The sequence below is a fragment of the Hyla sarda genome, chromosome 11 (assembly GCF_029499605.1).
Source record: "Hyla sarda isolate aHylSar1 chromosome 11, aHylSar1.hap1, whole genome shotgun sequence".
NCBI lineage: Eukaryota > Metazoa > Chordata > Amphibia > Anura > Hylidae > Hyla > Hyla sarda.
Genome location: NC_079199.1, coordinates 46,409,166 through 46,427,456, shown reverse-complemented (window position 1 = coordinate 46,427,456; position 18,291 = coordinate 46,409,166). Strand labels below are relative to the sequence as shown.

Sequence of the window (18,291 nt, the reverse complement as noted above, 5' to 3'; positions counted from 1 at the left end):
CGCAGGTTGAAGACCACTGCGGCCTTCGTCATCATCCAGACCCCCCCCCCCCCTTAGTTTTCTGCTCACCTCCCCTTGGTGGGAAGGAAGGGTGAGCTGGTCCAGGCCATCTACGCTGCAGGGACCGTCCGGTGGGGAGGGATAGTCGTTCCGGGCTGTCCATCTTCACAGGGGGATCCTCTTCTCCGCTCCGGTCCCAGCCCCGGACTAGTGACGTTGCCTTGACGACGACGCATGAACGTCTCTGTGCGTCGCCGTCAAGGCAACGTCACTAGTCCGGGGCCGGGCCTGGAGCAGAGAAGGGTGAAGATGGACAGCCCGGAACGACTAACCCTCCCCACCGGACGGTCCCTGCAGCATAGATGGCCCGGACCACCTCACCCTTCCTTCCCACCAAGGGGAGGTGAGTAGAAAACTAAAGATGGGGGTCTGAATGATGAAGAAGGCCGCAGCATGCTGTGAGTTGTAGTTTTGCAACATCTGGAGGTCCGCAGGTTGAAGACCACTGAGAAGGGATTGACAGGCGGAGAGTTCACTCGAGTATAAGCCGAGGGGGGTGTTTTCAGCACGAAAAATCGTGCTGAAAAACTCGGCTTATACTCGAGTATATACGGTACTTCAGATATTACAATTTTTTTCTCAATAATGGGTTGCATATATATTATATATATATATATATATATATATATATATATATACTAGCTGAGTACCGGCGTTGCCCAGTTTTTCCTTCCTAATCCTTGTTGTGGAGGAAAATCAACAGAGGAAGCTTTTGACTTCATATCCAGTCCTCCTATTGTTGTAATTTCCCAACCCCATATCCCGTCCTCACATCCCGTCCTCCTATCCTGACCTCCCATCCTGACCTCCTATCCCGACCTCCTATCCCGTCCTCCTATCCCGACCTCCTATCCCGACCTCCTATCCCAACCTCCTATCCTGACCCGTAATATGTGTACAAGGTATTGAAATATCTCCAGCGGTACAGAAGTTATGTGGGAACAAACATTTCCCATTGATTTGCATTGGACTTTAAACAAAAACCCTGACCCTCACAAATGGGGGTAGTTAAGGGTTACATTAACTATCCTATATTTTAAGTGAACATATAAGTAACATGTGACCAAGTATTATCGAAATATCTCCAGCCGTTTGGAAGTTATGCAGTAATATGTATTTCCCATAGACTTGTATCAGACTTTAAACAAAAACCCCGACCAGGGCAAATGGGGGGTGAGTAAGGGTTAAATGACCTATCCTATGTTTGTTGTTGACATATAAGTAACATGTGTGCCAAGTTTCATGTTAATATCTAGCCGTTTGGATGTGATGCTGGAACATATACACACACACACATTGAGTTTTATATATATATATATATATATATATATATATATATATATAGACTAGCTAAGTTCCCGGCGTTGCCCGTTTTTTTCCTTCCTAATCCTTGTTGGGGAGGAAAATAAACAAAGGAGGAAGCTTTTGACTTCATATCCCATCCTCGTATATTGTTGTCATATCCCAACCCCATATCCTGTCCTCATATCTTGTCATCATATCTTGACCTCATATCCTGACCTTCTATCCTGTCCTCATATCTTGACCTCCTCCTATCCCGTCCTCCTATCCCTTCCTCCTATCTCAACCTCATATCCCGTCCTCATATCCTATCCTCCTATCCCGTGCTCATATCCCGACCTCATATCCCATCCTCATATCCCGACCTCTTATCTCGACCTCATTTCCTGTCCTCCTATCTTGACCTCATATTCCATCCTCATAACCCGACCTAATATCCCGTCCTCATATCCCGACCTCATATCCTGTCCTTATATCCCATCCTCATATCCCGTCCTCATATCCCATCCTCATATCCTGCCCTTAGGTGGGACTGATTTGTGATGAAGATATTGTAAGCTGAAAATAGAAGGGGACGTGGCTTTGTGGGACTGGGCATGATTTGCAAGCCAGACCGATGCACAAATAGGGTAGATAATAAAACGTGTGGGGCTTAAACTGTGGGCGTGTCTTTGTGAGATGAGGTGTGGCTTGCAAGCCGGACAGACACATTCACCAGGAGATGCAGAGCGGAGCTTGTGGAGTAAGGTACTGGAAGTCCCATATACTTGCATGGGACTTGAAACAAAACCCACCTTTTATATAAGGATGTATCTAAGGATTAATTTAACTATATTTTTATTTGACGTATAAGTAATATGTGTACCAGGTATTATTGAAATATCTCCAGCTGTACAGAAGTTATGTGGGAGCATACATTTCCCATTGATTTGCATTGGACTTTAACCCCTTATGGACCCAGGACGTACGGGGACGTCCCCGCATCCTGGGCTTTAAGGACCCAGGACGTCCCTGCATGTCCTGGCGTTTTCCGGTCCCTGCCGCGCGCCGGACAGAGATCGGAACCGGATGCCTGCTGAAATGCTTGAGCAGGCATCCAGGGCAAACGCCGAGGGGGGCCATGTAGGGAAATCGCCCTTGCGATCTGCGGCGATACCAGGCTGATCGGGTCTCTGGGACCCGACCGCCCGGTAATTTTGCGGTAATTTTGCATGATCCCGGTTGTCACAGACAGCCAGGACCATGCTGGAGGCTAGGAGCGAGGTGGCAAGCCTGCCACCTCCTCCTATCCCCTGCGATCCGTCGGTTAGCTAACCGACCAATCGCAGGGGGAGGGGCAGTTACATCCTCCCGCCCTGCCCGGCCCCTGGAAGTCCGGAGAGGACGGGAGGAAGACCGGAGAACGCGGCGGGGGACGGGGGGAGTGCTGGGGCCCGGCCCCGGTACTTACCTCGTCCCTGAAGACCCGGATCCCGGGGATGAAGACGGCGGCGGCGGCGGTGACAGGTGAGTTCCTCTTCAGCCGCGGTCGGGCCCTTTACAGCAATGCACATCGCCGTAAAGCGACATGCATTGCTGTAATGGGGCCCTGTATACTACAACTCCCAGCATGCCCAGACAGCCCTTGGCAGTTTTGCAACATCTGGAGGTCCACAGTTTGGAGACCACTGTGCCCTTTCAGATGTTGCAAAACTACACATCCTCAGCATGCCCTTACTGTCCAGGCATGCTGGGAGTTGTAGTTATGTAACATCTGGCCCTTCAGATGTTGCAGAACTACAACTCCCAGCATGCCTGGACAGTTTTGGCATACTGGGAGTTGTAGTTTTGCAACATCTGGAAGGGCACAGATTGGGAACCACTGTATTAGTGGTCTGCAAACTGTAGTCCTCCAGATGTTGCCAAACTACAACTCCAAGCATGCTGGGAGTTGTAGTTCGGCAACATCTGGCTCTAAAGATGTTGCTGAACTACTACTTCCAGCATGCCTGAGAATGTTTGGGAGTTGTGGTTTTGCAACAACTGGAGGCACACTGGTTGGGAAACATTGTCTGTTTCCTAACTCATTGTTTCCCAACCCGCGTGCCTCCAGCTGTTGCAAAACTATAACTACCAGCATGCACTGATAGACTGTGCATGCTGGGAGTTGTAGTTTTGCAACAGCTGGAGGTCCCCCCCCTGTGAATGTACAGGGTACATTCACATGGGCAGGGGGCTTACAGTGAGTGTCAGGCTGCAAGTTTGCGATGCAGCAAATTTTGCGCGGCAGCTCAAACTCGCAGCGGGAAACTCGCTGTAATCCCCGGCCCATGTGACTGTACCCTAAAAACACTACACTACACTAACACAAAATAAACTAAAAAGTAAAAAACACTACATATACACATACCCCTACACAGCCCCCCTCCCCAATAAAAATTAAAAACATCTGGTATGCCACTGTTTCCAAAATGGAGTCTCCAGCTGTTGCAAAACAACAACTCCCAGTATTGCCGGACAGCCGTTGACTGTCCAAGCATGCTGGGAGTTTTGCAACAGCTGGAGGCACCCTGTTTGGGAATCACTGGTGTGGAATACCCCTATGTCCACCCCTATGCAAATCCCTAATTCAGGCCTCAAATGCGCATGGCGCTCTCACTGTCGTATTTCAAGGCAACAGTTTAGGGCCACATATGGGGTGTCGCCGTACTCGGGAGAAATTGCCTAACAAATTTTGGGGGGCTTTTTCTCCTTTAACCCCTTATGAAAAGGTAAAGTTGGGGTCTACACCAGCATGTTAGTGTAAAAAAATAATTTTTTTACACTAACATGCTGGTGTTGCCCTATACTTTTCATTTTGACAAGAGGTAAAAGGGAAAAAAGCCCCCCAAAATTTGTAATGCAATTTCTCCCGACTACGGTGATACCCCATATGTGGGCGCAAGGTGCTCTGGGGGCACACAACAAGGCCCAGAAGGGAGATTTCGCCATGTACATTTGAGGTGATTTGCACAGGGGTGGCTGATTGTTACAGCAGTTTTGACAAACGCAAAAAAAAAAAAAAAAAACACATGTGACCCTATTTCGGAAACTACATTCCTCACGGAATGTAATGAGGGGTGCAGTGAGAATTTACCCCCCACTGGTGTCTGACAGATCTTTGGAACAGTGGGCTGTGAAAATTAAAAATTTCGTACAGCCCACTGTTCCAAAGATCTGACAGACACCAGTGGGGGGTAAATGCTCACTGTACCCCTTGTTACATTCCTCAAGGGGTCTAGTTTCCAAAATGGTATGCCATGTTGGAGTTATTTTGCTGTCCTGGCACCATAGGGGCTTCCTAAATGCGACATGCCCGCGAGCAAAATTTGCTCTCAAAAAGCCAAATATGACTCCTCCTTTTCTGAGCATTGTAGTTCGCCCGTAGTGCTCTTCAGGTCAACTTATGGGGTACCTCCATACTCAGAAGAGATGGGGTTACAAATTTTGGGGGGTATTTTCTGCTATTAACCCTTGCAAAAATGTAAAATTTGCGGGGAAAACACACATTTTAGTGACATTTTTTTTTTTTTTTTACATATGCAAAAGTCGTGAAACACCTGTGGGGTATTAAGGCTCACTTTATTCCTTGTTACATTCCTCAAGGGGTCTAGTTTCCAAAATGGTATGCCATGTGGGTTATTTTTGCTGTTCTGGCACCATAGGGGCTTCCTAAATGCAACATGCCCCCAAAAAACCATTTCAGAAAAACGTACTCTCCAAAATCCCCTTGTCGCTCCTTCCCTCCTGAGCCCTCTACTGCGCCCGCCGAACAATTTACATAAACATATGAGGTATGTGCTTACTCGAGAGAAATTGGGCTACAAATATAAGTATACATTTTCTCCTTTTACCCCTTGTAAAAATTCAAAAATTGGGTCTACAAGAACATGCGAGTGTAAAAAATGAAGATTGTGAATTTTCTCCTTCAATTTGCTGCTATTCCTGTGAAACACCTAAAGGGTTAAAACACTTACTGAATGTCATTTTGAATACTTTGGGGGGTGCAGTTTTTATAATGGGGTCATTTTTGGGGTATTTCTAAGATGACCCTTCAAATCCACTTCAAACCTGAACTGGTCCCTGAAAAATTGTGAGTTTGGAAATTTTGTGAAAAATTGTAAAATTGCTGCTGAACTTTGAAGCCCTCTGGTGTCTTCCAAAAGTAAAAACACGTCAATTTTATGATGCAAACATAAAGTGGACATATTGTATATGTGAATTTAAAAAAATTATATTTGGAATATCCATTTTCCTTACAAGCAGAGAGCTTCAAATTTAGAAAAATGACAAATTTTCAAATTTTCCATCAAATTTTCAAATTTTTCACCAAGAAAGGATGCAAGTATCGGCAAAATTTTACCACTATGTTAAAGTAGAATATGTCACGAAAAAACAATCTCTGAATCAGAATAATAAGTAAAAGCATTCCAGAGTTATTAATGTTTAAAGTGACAGTGGTCAGATGTGCAAAAAATGGCCGGGTCCTAAGGTGTAAAATGGCTGGGTCCCTAAGGGGTTAAACAAAAACCCAGACCCTCACAAATGGGGGTAGTTAAGGGTTAAATTAACTACCCTATATTTTAAGTGGACATATAAGTAACATGTGACCAAGTATTATCGAAATATCTCCAGCCGTTTGGAAGTTATGCAGTAACATATATTTCCCATAGACTTGTATAGGACCTCAAACAAAAACCTCGACCCTGGCAAATGGGGGTGATTAAGGGTTAAATTACCTATTCTATGTTTGTTGTTGACATATAAGTAACATGTGTGCCATGTTTCATGTTAATATTTTAGCTGTTTGGATGTGATGCTGGAACATACACACACACACACACACACACATTGGGGGACATGTATCATTTGGTGTCCATTGTAGACACAGATCTACCCCTTTACACTTCTGTCTAGTTTACACTCTTGCTCAAGATTTACTAAAGTTGTGCATGTCCTTTGATACATTTTGTGCAAATATAGAAACGCCCCCCCCCCCCCCCCCCCCTCGCTCTACTGTGCACTCCTTCTCTACCTCAAAGAGCTGGGGAATTTTCCCTCGGTAAATGCTCACATAGCTAGAAATTCTGGAGCAGCAGTGTGCACCGAACAAAACTCTGCACAATAGTAAAATCATAAATCTTACACAGAGGGGGAGATTCTCAACGAATTTTGCGCCAAAAAAAACAAAACAATTTTGGCGCGAAAAGTATCGGCCACATTTTCAAAGAGCTTTGTGCCACGGTTTACACTGTTCAAGTCAGTTTTGTATAAGTGGGTGTGTCCACGTATATTGTCTGCTTTACATGATATGGGGTGAGAGTCCAGTTTACATCAAAAATTTCACACTAGGTTGTTAATAGTGTAGAAATCACAGAAATGGTTGTAGTTTTATTGTTTTGGGGTTTATTTCCTCTTTTTAGAGGGAGAGGGAAAGGTGTTATGTAAGTAATTATTAAAAAAAGAAAAAATTATTGAAAAATTGTATAAAAATTTTTTTATTAATTTTTCTTGGTCACTGCACATACACTCACATTTAAGCTCAGAAATTTTTTTTTTTATACAGTTATCGCTTGTCTGGGAACTAGTATCCATGGAATTTTTTGTTATATGTTTTCAGCAGAATTTTCTTGGATGTAAAAGTTGGTGCAAAAATCGACAATTGTGGCACAAAAGTTGTCGATTTTGGCACCAACTCGGCAAAAAATAAATATTTTGGTGCAAAAAAAATAAAATAAAAAAACACAAAAGTGGCATAAAAATGAATTTTCACATATTTTCAAAGCAGCAAAAGAGACCTTTGAAAATGTTAGGAGAAAAAAAAAAGGTGTGAATAATATCGCTGGAACAGAAATTACAGTAGTTTTTGAGAATCTCCCCCAGAATGTCTGGGTTTAAAAAATATGTAATTTTGCTGTAATTTTGCTGTCCCCTTCCCTCTGTATCAGTGTTTACCAACCCGAATGCCTCCAAATGTTGCAAAACTTGGCATGCTGAAAGTTGCAGTTTTGCAAAAGCTGGAGGCACCCTGGTAGCAGAAATTAGTGTGCAACATGGGTATGCAGCAGAACTGAATGTGTGATTATGTGTAAGCATGACCACGCACACACTCAACTCTGCTACATACACCTGATCACACACTCAGCTCTGCTACATACACACACTCAACTCTGCTACATACACACACTCAACTCTTCTTCTACATACACACACTCAACTTTGCTACATACACACATTCACACACTCAGCTTTGCTACATACACACACTCACACACTTAGCTCTGCTACATACACAAACTCAGCTCTGCTACATACACATGATTACACACTCAGCTCTGCTACATACACACACTCAGCTCTGCTACATACACACTCACACTCAGCTCTGTTACATACACAAATTCACACACTCAGCTTTGCTACATACATACTTACATACTCAGCTCTGCTACATAAACAAACTTACACACACTCAACTCTGCTACATACGCACATTCACACACTCAGCTCTGTTACATACACACATTCACACACTCGGCTCTGTTACATACACACACTCGCACACTCAACTCTGCTACATACACATACTCACACATATTCAGAGACCTAACAGCTGTACCTCCTTCTCCCTCCCTGCACATTACAGAGGTATAGTCTTAGCTGTACAGTCACCATGGTAACACTACCCTGGTGCAGTCTCCTGCTCTCATCAAGAACTGCGAAGTATGAACTGTGCGGGAAGTATTTCACCTGTGCTATAACTGTTGTATTATCCCAGTGTATTATCCCATGTATCGGGTTAGACTGCGGGTAAAGGTGGATCACAAGTGGTCCATAAACACTGTTTTTTTTTTTTTTAAAGGTACATGGAAAGATTTTAAGTATCTCAGAGATAGTCTGACTGGTGGCAGAAGCATAGTAATCTCTACAATCCACTCTGAAATGGATGATTTAGAGCATCTTGCTACGTGCAGTCCCAGATGGCTGATATTTGCGTAAAAAATATGGTCATTGCACAAGATTTCTGAGGGTAAATGAAGTGTACGCAGTTAATAAATTTGTGCAAACTAAATATGTCACTCCAAGGTACACCGAAACTTACACATCTGGAGGAAATGCTCCATCAGAATGTATGCAAAAAAAGATGCAAAAAAACAGCTTGCGCAAAATTTTGCGCAAAAATTTAAACACAAAGCAGGGGTAAAATCTTTGATACATGTCCCCCATTGAGTTTTATATATAGAGATATTGCTCCCATTTTATGGTATGTATAAAATACAGTTTATTATCATTATTATTCATTTACTACTATTTTTATTTACTATCATTTTATATATATATATATTTTTTTTTTTTTAAACTGTATATAATGGTATACCGTATATACTCGAGTATAAGCCGAGTTTTTCTGCCATCGGCTGTCCGGGCATGCTGGGAGTTGTAGTTTTGAAACATCTGGAGGTCCGCAGGTTGAAGACCACTGCCCGGGCCTTTGTCATCATCCAGCCCCCCCCCCCTCCCCCCTTTAGTTTTGTACTCACCTCCGTTCGGCGGGATGTTCGGGTGAGCTGGTCTGGGCCATCTGTGCTGCAGGACCATCCGGTGGGGAGGGATAGTCTCTGTGCGTCGTCGTCAAGGCAACGTCATTACTCCGGGGCCGGGCGCGAAGCGCGGAGAAGAGGCCCCTGAAGATGGACAGCCCGGAACGACTATCCCTTCCCACCGGACGGTCCTGCAGCACAGATGGCCCAGACCAGCTCCCGCCGAGGTCCCGCCGAGTGGAGGTGAGTACAAAACTAAAGAGGGGAGGGGGGGCTGGATGATGACAAAGGCCCGGGCAGTAGTCTTCAACCTGTGGACCTCCAGATGTTTCAAATCTACAACTCCCAGCATGCCCAGACAGCCGATGGCTGTCCGGGCATGCTGGGAGTTGTAGTTTTGGAACATCTGGAAGTCTGCAGGATGAAGACCACTGTAAAATCAGACATTGATAAGCGGTGATGATGAAGGGGGTGGTGTGGGATGATGACAGGGTAATGATGAAGGGGTGAAATGATGAAGGGGGGGTGATGATAGGGTAATGATAAAGGGGGGGGATGATGACAGGGTAATGATAAAGGGGGGGGATGATGACAGGGTAATGATGAAGGGGGGGATGATGACAGGGTAATGATGAAGGGGGGATGATGACAGGGTAATGATGAAGGGGGGGATGATGACAGTTGATGATGATGACAGGGTGATGATGATGAGGGTGTTAATGACGGGGGTCTGGATGATGACAGAGGGGATGATGTATTTCCCACACTAGGCTTATAGTCGAGTCAATAACTTTTCCTGGGTTTTTGGGGTGAAATTAGGGGCCTCGGCTTATATTCGGGTCGGCTTATACTCGAGTATATACGGTAACTAATGAATGTTACTGTCATATATAATTATATTATGTTATTTAGGTCTTATATTTTATGTTTTATCTGCATATTTAAACACAATTTACTATGTACATCAGATTGTATATGATGTCAAAGCAGGACATACAGCGCTCCGCTCCAAGAGCCAGCACCAATATAGATATTTGCCTTTACATACCTTTTAAAATCATGATATTTCAAATCCAGTGAGCCACAGACATTGCATAATTTTGCCTTTTACCCTCCAAACTATGTCAGCCATGTGAACTACAAACTTCAAGAATGTCAAGCTGACAGCTATTGCATGCGTCCCTGCCAACCATTGAACGCATATTGGACTACATCACTTCCGTCAATGAGTGACGTCACAGAATCTTTTACCCGCGCAGATTCAAACTTGTTTTCTATATAAATGTTAGATGTACATGCCTTACCACACCAGCCTGACAAAGCGGGGGCAACCTTGCATTGCTATTCTTCTTGTTTTATCCTTTATGTAATTGGCAAGATTGAATAAACAAGTATCCGTTGTCAGTAGGATACTTTTTTTACTTGCCGCATACATTATTCCGATCCTCCATGCGCTCCTATAGCCATCTTCTTTTGTTTCCCCTGGGCCTCCGATCCCAGGACCACGCTCTCTGAGTTATTTCTACAAATGCCATATATGAACCAGGTGGGTGTGTGTCTCTAGGTAATCAGATATTATTGCCATCAATTACAACATAAATCAGTGGTAGCCTGCGGTTAACCTGTTGTAGCTGTAGAACAGGGTGTGGCCACTATGCTATTTGTACAGCAAAACCTTATGTTCTGTGAGAGGCCTAATGCAAACGATATGAATGTTAATGCAAACAGAATTGAAATGTATTATATTATTCCATGTCATGGTGTCCAGTAAGTAACATGCAGAATGCAAAAATTGTTTCTCCAGACAAAAGATAAGGCTGCCATTAAAGGCGTATTCTGGTTTTATACATCTTATCCCCTATCCAAAAGATAGGGGATAAGATGTTTGATGGCGATCTCGGTGTCGATCTCGGTGCAGCCCCCAACATTCTGTGCCGGGCGCTGCCTCCGAGACGGGGACTTGACGTCATGGCCACGCCCCTAGTGACGTACCACCACACCCCCTCTATTCATGTCTATTGGAGGGGCCAAGATGGGGATATAATGTCATGGCCTTGCCCCTAGTAATGTCACACCAGGCCCCCTCCATTCATATCGATGACATGACATGAATAGAGGGGTGCGGGGTGGCGTGACATCACTAGGGCGTGGCTGTGACATCACGTCCCCGTCTCGGAGGCAGCGCCTGGCCCGGGCTGCACTGAGATTGCGATCAAACTTCTTATCCGCTATCCTTTGGATAGGGGATAAGATGTATAAAGCCGGGATACCCCTTTAAGAAGAGCTACATTATTTTGGGTGCAAGCAATGGTCTTTGATGCTTTCCTGATAAACTATACACTATTGTTGGTACATTGTCCTAATCTGGCCATACACACAAGGTAGGTTATTTGGCTCACAGCTATCTGTCCTGATCTCACATAGACATCTATGCTTGGCATGTGTCTTCAATGGAGAGAGGGGAGAAACGGCACTGCCAGACACCTCTGGTGGCAAATTATCTTTTCCAAAATAAAAGGATTGAGCATACTAAAATCTACGGCCCGACCCCTATCTCCCCTGATATCTGCCATCTGGTAGGAGTTGAGAGGTCATCATACACATTAGCAGGCTGACCACTCCAGACACTTACCTAACGTACATGGCCAGCTTTTATCATCTCAGATAAGCTAATTCTATCACTAGAGATATAAATATATGCTGGCACCATTCACTGGTCTTATGCAATGGTGTTTTATACCTGTCATCAGCATATGTAGCCTTTTTCTTACTCCCAGACAGGTTTCTGCTTGGCATGGCATCCTTCACCCTGAGGGCAGGATTAAAATTATTGGTACGCAATATTCTGCCAATCTCTTTCTGAATTTCTTCCAGTTTCTTGCGTCTGAACACCACCCAGACAACTTGAATGCAGTAACTGTATAAGCACTGTAAGGGAACAGAGGCACCAAATGTAAGAAAAAAGAAAATGTGGGCATTCAAATGAGTAGGGGCAAAATAAAGATCAAAAGATCAGATACCTGATATACACTGCGCACAATTTGGCTTTTATACAAGAATGTACACACAATAGAGCAGACCATGCATTTGCTATGGCAACTTTGGAGAAAAGGGACCAATCCATAGTTGATCCAATCCACTTTGTTACTGAGTGGTAAAACCTGGGCTCTTCAGAACAGGAAAGTCTTGGGGAATTTGGCCCAAGAGCTAGGGGGAAGCAAATTCCCCAAGGCTCAATTTAGGTTTTCCTGTGGGACCCACCCACTTCTATATATATATACTGCTGCTCTCACATGTGTGGTTTTATGCAACTTCTACATCACTGCAGTTCTGAGCTGTAAACAAGTGCCAGGATAACACGCATATTAGATTATCTGATGCTGGATTAAATTACTATGCAATTTGTTAATCAGATTATACCAAAGTGATTTCTAACAGCAGTGCCATATGGGCTCTATGGTAAGTCAAGCATCAATAAGGTCAGTGTATAATTCATTTCTGTTGTAATGTTGATGAAAAATTATTTGTAGCACGCAAGGCTAGATTATAGGTGTATAACGGTGCTGGATGTGGATCCTCCGACCTTTGTGTCAGATGACAAGGGCCGTATCGGGGAGCGGAGTCTAAGGTGCCGCTGGTCTTCACTAGAGCCCGCCACAAGGCAGGAAGCGCTAGCTGCGGCAGGAAACACCCAGGTCACAACCCCTGATATGACTCGATCACACAGGTAGCTGGGCAAGATGAGGTACAGGTGGATGAGGCAGAGGCATAGTCAGATTTAGCAGAAGGTCAAGGCAGGTGGCAAATATACGTGTAAGGCAAACAGACAATAGGAAACGCTTAATCTCAGGCTAGGGGCACTGAAGATCCGGCAGGGAAGTGCAGGAGGTACAGGGATTTATAGAAGTTTGTCAGGTGTTGCACATAATTATGGGCATACTGGCCCTTTTAAATTTCAGGGCTCTGGCACGCGCCCTAGGAGATGTGGACACATGCGCCAGAGCTGAGAGGCAGTGGAGGAGGAGCGTAGTAAGTGAAAAGGCTGGGATTTACATGCGGGCGCATCCCGCGATGCGAATCCCAGCCCCGCCAGCAGCAAGGGAGAGCGGGAAACTGCGCTCACGGCCAGCGCAAGTGGTCGGAGCGCCGAGTGTAACAGTACCCCACCCCCCCCTTTGGTCTCCCCCTCTTTTTGGAAGACAAGAATTTCTGAATGAGGGCTCAGTCTAAGATGTTGTCCTGCGGCTCCCAAGACCTCTCCTCCGGCCAGAATCCTTCCCAATCCACCAGGAATTTTTTTTTCCTGAGATGGGAGTAGGAGAAATGTCTTTTTTTTAGAGAGGTTAAGAATAACAGGTTTCAAGAGGGAGACATGGAAGGAATTCGGGATCCGGAGAGAAGACGGCAGATGGAGAGAATAGGCCATGGGATTTAGGCGCTTCTTGATTTTATAAGGACCCAGATAGCGAGGACCTAATTTATAACTGGGTACCTTGAAGCGAATATATATCTGGAAGACAACCAGACTCTTTCACCAGGAGAGAACTCGGGAGGAGAACGCCTTTTCTTGTCCACTTGTGACTTCATACAAGACGTAGCATGTCATAGAGATTGACAAGTCTTTTGCCAGATGTTGGAAAAATTCGCACTTGCTCATCCACCATAGGAACTCCAGAGGAAGAAGACAAAGGAAGAGGTGGATGAGGGTGAAGACCTTAAACCATAAAGAAAGTTGATGTCCCAGTGGATTCTGTATCTCTATGGTTGTAAGAAAATTCTGCCCAGGGAAGTAAATCGGTCCAGTCGTCTTGAGGAGCAGAAACAAAGTGGCGAAGATAGTCCCCTAAAACCTGGTTCACCCTCTTGACCTGTCCATTGGATCCAACTTAACATGGAGAGGGCCCTCCTGAACTTGGAGACAAACTGGACTCCACGGTCAGAGACAATATGAGAATGCAATCCATGTAAGCGAAAGATATGGCAAAGGAAGAGCTTGGCAAACTGTGGTAAGGATGGTAATCCTGGCAGAGGCACAAAATGAGCCATTTTAGAGAATTGGTCCACTACAACCCAAATGACCATATTGCCGCTAGAAGAGGGAAGGTCTGTAATAAAGTCCATAGCAATATCGGTCCAGGGCAGCTCTGGAACTGGCAAAGGATGTAGAAGACCAGCAGGTTTGGAATGGGGGGTCTTGTCCCAGGCACAGACCAAACAGGAATGTACAAAATCAACGACATCCTGTTTCAAAGTATAACGGTGTATAACGGTGCTGGATGTGGATCCTCCGACCTTTGTGTCAGATGACAAGGGCCGTATCGGGGAGCGGAGTCTAAGGTGCCGCTGGTCTTCACTAGAGCCCGCCACAAGGCAGGAAGCGCTAGCTGCGGCAGGGAAGTAAATCGGTCCAGTCGTCTTGAGGAGCAGAAACAAAGTGGCGAAGATAGTCCCCTAAAACCTGGTTCACCCTCTTGACCTGTCCATTGGATCCAACTTAACATGGAGAGGGCCCTCCTGAACTTGGAGACAAACTGGACTCCACGGTCAGAGACAATATGAGAATGCAATCCATGTAAGCGAAAGATATGGCAAAGGAAGAGCTTGGCAAACTGTGGTACAGATGGTAATCCTGGCAGAGGCACAAAATGAGCCATTTTAGAGAATTGGTCCACTACAACCCAAATGACCATATTGCCGCTAGAAGAGGGAAGGTCTGTAATAAAGTCCATAGCAATATCGGTCCAGGGCAGCTCTGGAACTGGCAAAGGATGTAGAAGACCAGCAGGTTTGGAATGGGGGGTCTTGTCCCAGGCACAGACCGAACAGGAATGTACAAAATCAACGACATCCTGTTTCAAAGTATAACGGTGTATAACGGTGCTGGATGTGGATCCTCCGACCTTTGTGTCAGATGACAAGGGCCGTATCGGGGAGCGGAGTCTAAGGTGCCGCTGGTCTTCACTAGAGCCCGCCACAAGGCAGGAAGCGACATCCTGTTTCAAAGTAGGCCACCAATACTGTCGAGAGATGAGCTGCAAGGACTTATGTATTCCGGCATGACCGGCAAGAAGAGAGGAATGACCCCATTTCAAGACTCTGAGTCTTTGACAGGGAGACACGTAAGTCTTTCCAGGAGGCAGGTTCTGAAGACTTGCTGGCGCTGCAGAGATGAGAGGATCAGGAGGAATAATATGTTGAGGGTGGGATTCCTGGTCTTGAACATCTGAGGATCTAGATAGAGCGTCAGCTCGAAGATTCTTCTCTTCCGGACGGAAGTGAATAAATAAGTCAAATCTAGAGAAGAACAGAGACCAATGGGCAGTCGGAAGATTTAAGAGTTCTTGTGGTCAGAGTAAATGGTAATCAGATGTATTGTCAAGAGCTCTCGATCTTCAATGGTATAATTGTTTTACGCAGGAGAGAAGGTCTTAGAGAAAAAAAACACGGGTTAGGCTGGGTCCACACTACGTTTTGTCCCATACGGGAGCGCATACGGCAGGGGGGAGCTAAAAGCTTGCGCTCCCGTATGTCACCGTATGCGCTCCCGTATGCCATTCACTTCAATGAGCCGACCGGAGTGAAACGTTCGGTCCGGTCGGCTCATTTTTGCGCCGTATGCGCTTTTACAACCGGACCTAAAACTGTGGTCAACCACGGTTTTAGGTCCGGTTGTAAAAGCGCATACGGCGCAAAAATGAGCCGACCGGACCGAACGTTTCACTCCGGTCGGCTCATTGAAATGAATGACATACGGGAGCGCATACGGTCACATACGGGAGCGCGAGCTTTTAGCTCCCCCCTGCCGTATGCGCTCCCGTATGGGACAAAACGTAGTGTGGACCCAGCCTTACAATTTTTCCTTTAGAGGACTTTTGTGTTAAGACTGAACCTGCCCCAACTGAAGAACCATCCACTTTCAAAATAAATGGCTTGCCTGGATCGGGTCTAGATAAAACAGGAGCAGAAGCAAAGGCAGACTTTAACTGTTTGAAAGCTTCTTCAGCCTCTGGAGTCTAGAACTTTGGATTAGCAGTCTTCTTGGTGAGAGAAATTATGGGGGCTACTAAGGTGGAATAGTGAGGAATAAATTGCTGATAATAATTGGCAAAACCGAGAGAGCGCTGAATAGCTTTCAAACCAGAAGGTCGTGGCCAGCCCAGTACTGCAGACCTTGACTGGTAACGATATACCCCAGAAATGGAAAGCAGTTTTTTTTCCGAAAGTACACTTCTCAAGTTTAGCAGATAGGCGATTGTCTCAGAGACGCTGTAAAACTTGGCGGAGGTGAAAGTGAGGAGTCTGGACATTGGGTGAGTGAATGAGAATGTCGTCCAAATAGGAGTATAGGAGGTCACAAAATATATCATTGACGAACTCCTGGAAGACTGCTGAAGCATTGCAGAGTCCAAATGGCATGACAAGATACTCGAAATGTCCATCACAAGTATTAACTCCTTAACGACGAAGGACGTATATTTACGTCCTCCGCCGGCTCCCGCGATATGCCGCGGGGTCACGCGGTGACCCCACGTCATATCGGGTCGGTCCCAGCGTCCATCAACGGCCGGCACCCGCGGCTAATACAGGACATCACCGATCACGGTGATGCCCTGTATTAACCCTTCTGACGCGGCGATCAAAGCTGACTTCCGCGTCTGAAGCGAAAGTGAAAGTATCCCGGCTGTTCAGTCGGGCTGTTAAGGACCGCCGCGGTGAATTGGTGGTGTCCCGAACAGCTTACAGCGGGAGGGACCTTACCTGCCTCCTAGGTGTCCGATCGGCGAATGACTGCTCCGTGCCTAAGATGCAGGCAGGAGCAGTCAAGCGCCGATAACACTGATCACAGGCATGTTAATACACGCCAGTGATCTGTGTAAAAGATCAGTGTGTGCAGTTTTATAGGTCCCTATGGGAGATATAACATTGCAAAAAAAAAGTTAAAAAAAAAAGTGTTAGTAAAGATCATTTAACCCCTTCCCTAATAAAAGTTTGAATCACCCCCCTTTTCCCATTAAAAAAATAAAACAGTGTAAATAAAAATAGAAATAAACATATGTGGTATCACTGCATGCCTAAATGTCCAAACTATTAAAATATATCGTTAATTAAACCGCACGGTCATTGGCGTACACGTAAAAAAAATTCCAAAGTCCAAAAAAGCTTATTTTTGGTCACTTTTTATACCATTTAAAAATAAATAAAAAGTGATCAAAAAGTCAGATCAAAACAAAAATGAAACCGTTAAAAACTTCAGATCATGGCGCAAAAAATGAGCCCTCATAATGCTCTATATGTGGAAAAATACAAAAGTTATAGGGGTCAGAAGAGGACATTTTTAAACGTATACATTTTCCTGCATGTACTTAGGATTTTTTCCAGAAGTACGACAAAATTAAACCTGTAGGGTACCATTTTAACTGTATGGACCTACAGAATAAAGAGAAGGTGTAATTTTTGCTGAAAAATTCACTGAGAAACGGAAGCCCCCAAAGGTTAAAAAATTGTGTTGTTTTTTTTTTTTTCAATTTTGTCGCACAATGATTTTTATTTTGTTTTGCCACAGATTTTTGGGTAAAATGACTGATAAGGTGTCATTTTTACCAAAATATGCACTGCGTAGAAACGGAAGCCCCCAAAAGTTCCAAAATGGCGTTTTTTCTTCGATTTTGTCGCACAATGATATTTTTTTCCGTTTTGCCGTGGATTTTTGGGTAAAATGACTAATGTCACTGCAAAGTAGTAAATCCTTTTTGAAGATTTTCTTGGATGTAAGAAGACATGGCCTGAGTTTCAGAAACAGACAAAGGGTAAATTCTGCCCAGAGGAGGTGTGGTGCTGGGCAATAAGTCGATAGGACAAATATAGGGACCATGTGGCGGTAAAACTTCAGCTTGCTTTTCACTGAATACTTCAGCAAAGTCCAGAAGGAACAATGGCAAACCAGACAGAGGAGTAAAAGGAGACACCAACTTGGACGGAAGGGTATGAAAACAGTTGTTATAGTAGTACGTTCCCCAACAAAGTAATTCTCCAGATTGCCAATCAGAATGGGGAGCATGTAGTTATAACCAGGGAAGGCCAAGTAGAAGAGTGGAGGTACAATGAGGAAGTACATAGAAGGACAACTTTTCCTTATACAGAACTCCCACTTGCATAGATAAGGGTTCTGTGCGGAATAAGACAGTACAGTCCAGATTTTCTCCATTGACTGATGAGATGTACAAAGGCTTCACAAGGCGGGATACTGGCAGCCGATACCTATGTACTAGGGAGGCATCAATGACATTTCCCGCGGAACCAGAGTCCAGGAAGGCAAGAACGGAAATAGTCTCTTTGGAGGGTAGAGAAAGATGGAACATCAAATTCAAGT

At 44.9% G+C, this 18,291-nt stretch overlaps 1 protein-coding gene and 1 long non-coding RNA gene across 2 annotated transcripts in view; one reads left to right on the top strand and one right to left on the bottom strand.

Annotated features, from left to right (window-relative positions):
• Window positions 1-18,291, bottom strand: part of PPP1R36 (protein phosphatase 1 regulatory subunit 36) — a 62,655-nt gene that overhangs the window by 4,626 nt on the left and 39,738 nt on the right. The window contains exon 8 of the mRNA XM_056544936.1: window positions 11,662-11,849. Within this exon, the coding sequence (XP_056400911.1) occupies window positions 11,662-11,849 (188 nt within the window). The remainder of the gene's footprint in view (window positions 1-11,661; window positions 11,850-18,291) is intronic.
• Window positions 1-18,291, top strand: part of LOC130294849 (uncharacterized) — a 252,918-nt gene that overhangs the window by 216,419 nt on the left and 18,208 nt on the right. The window lies entirely within an intron of this gene.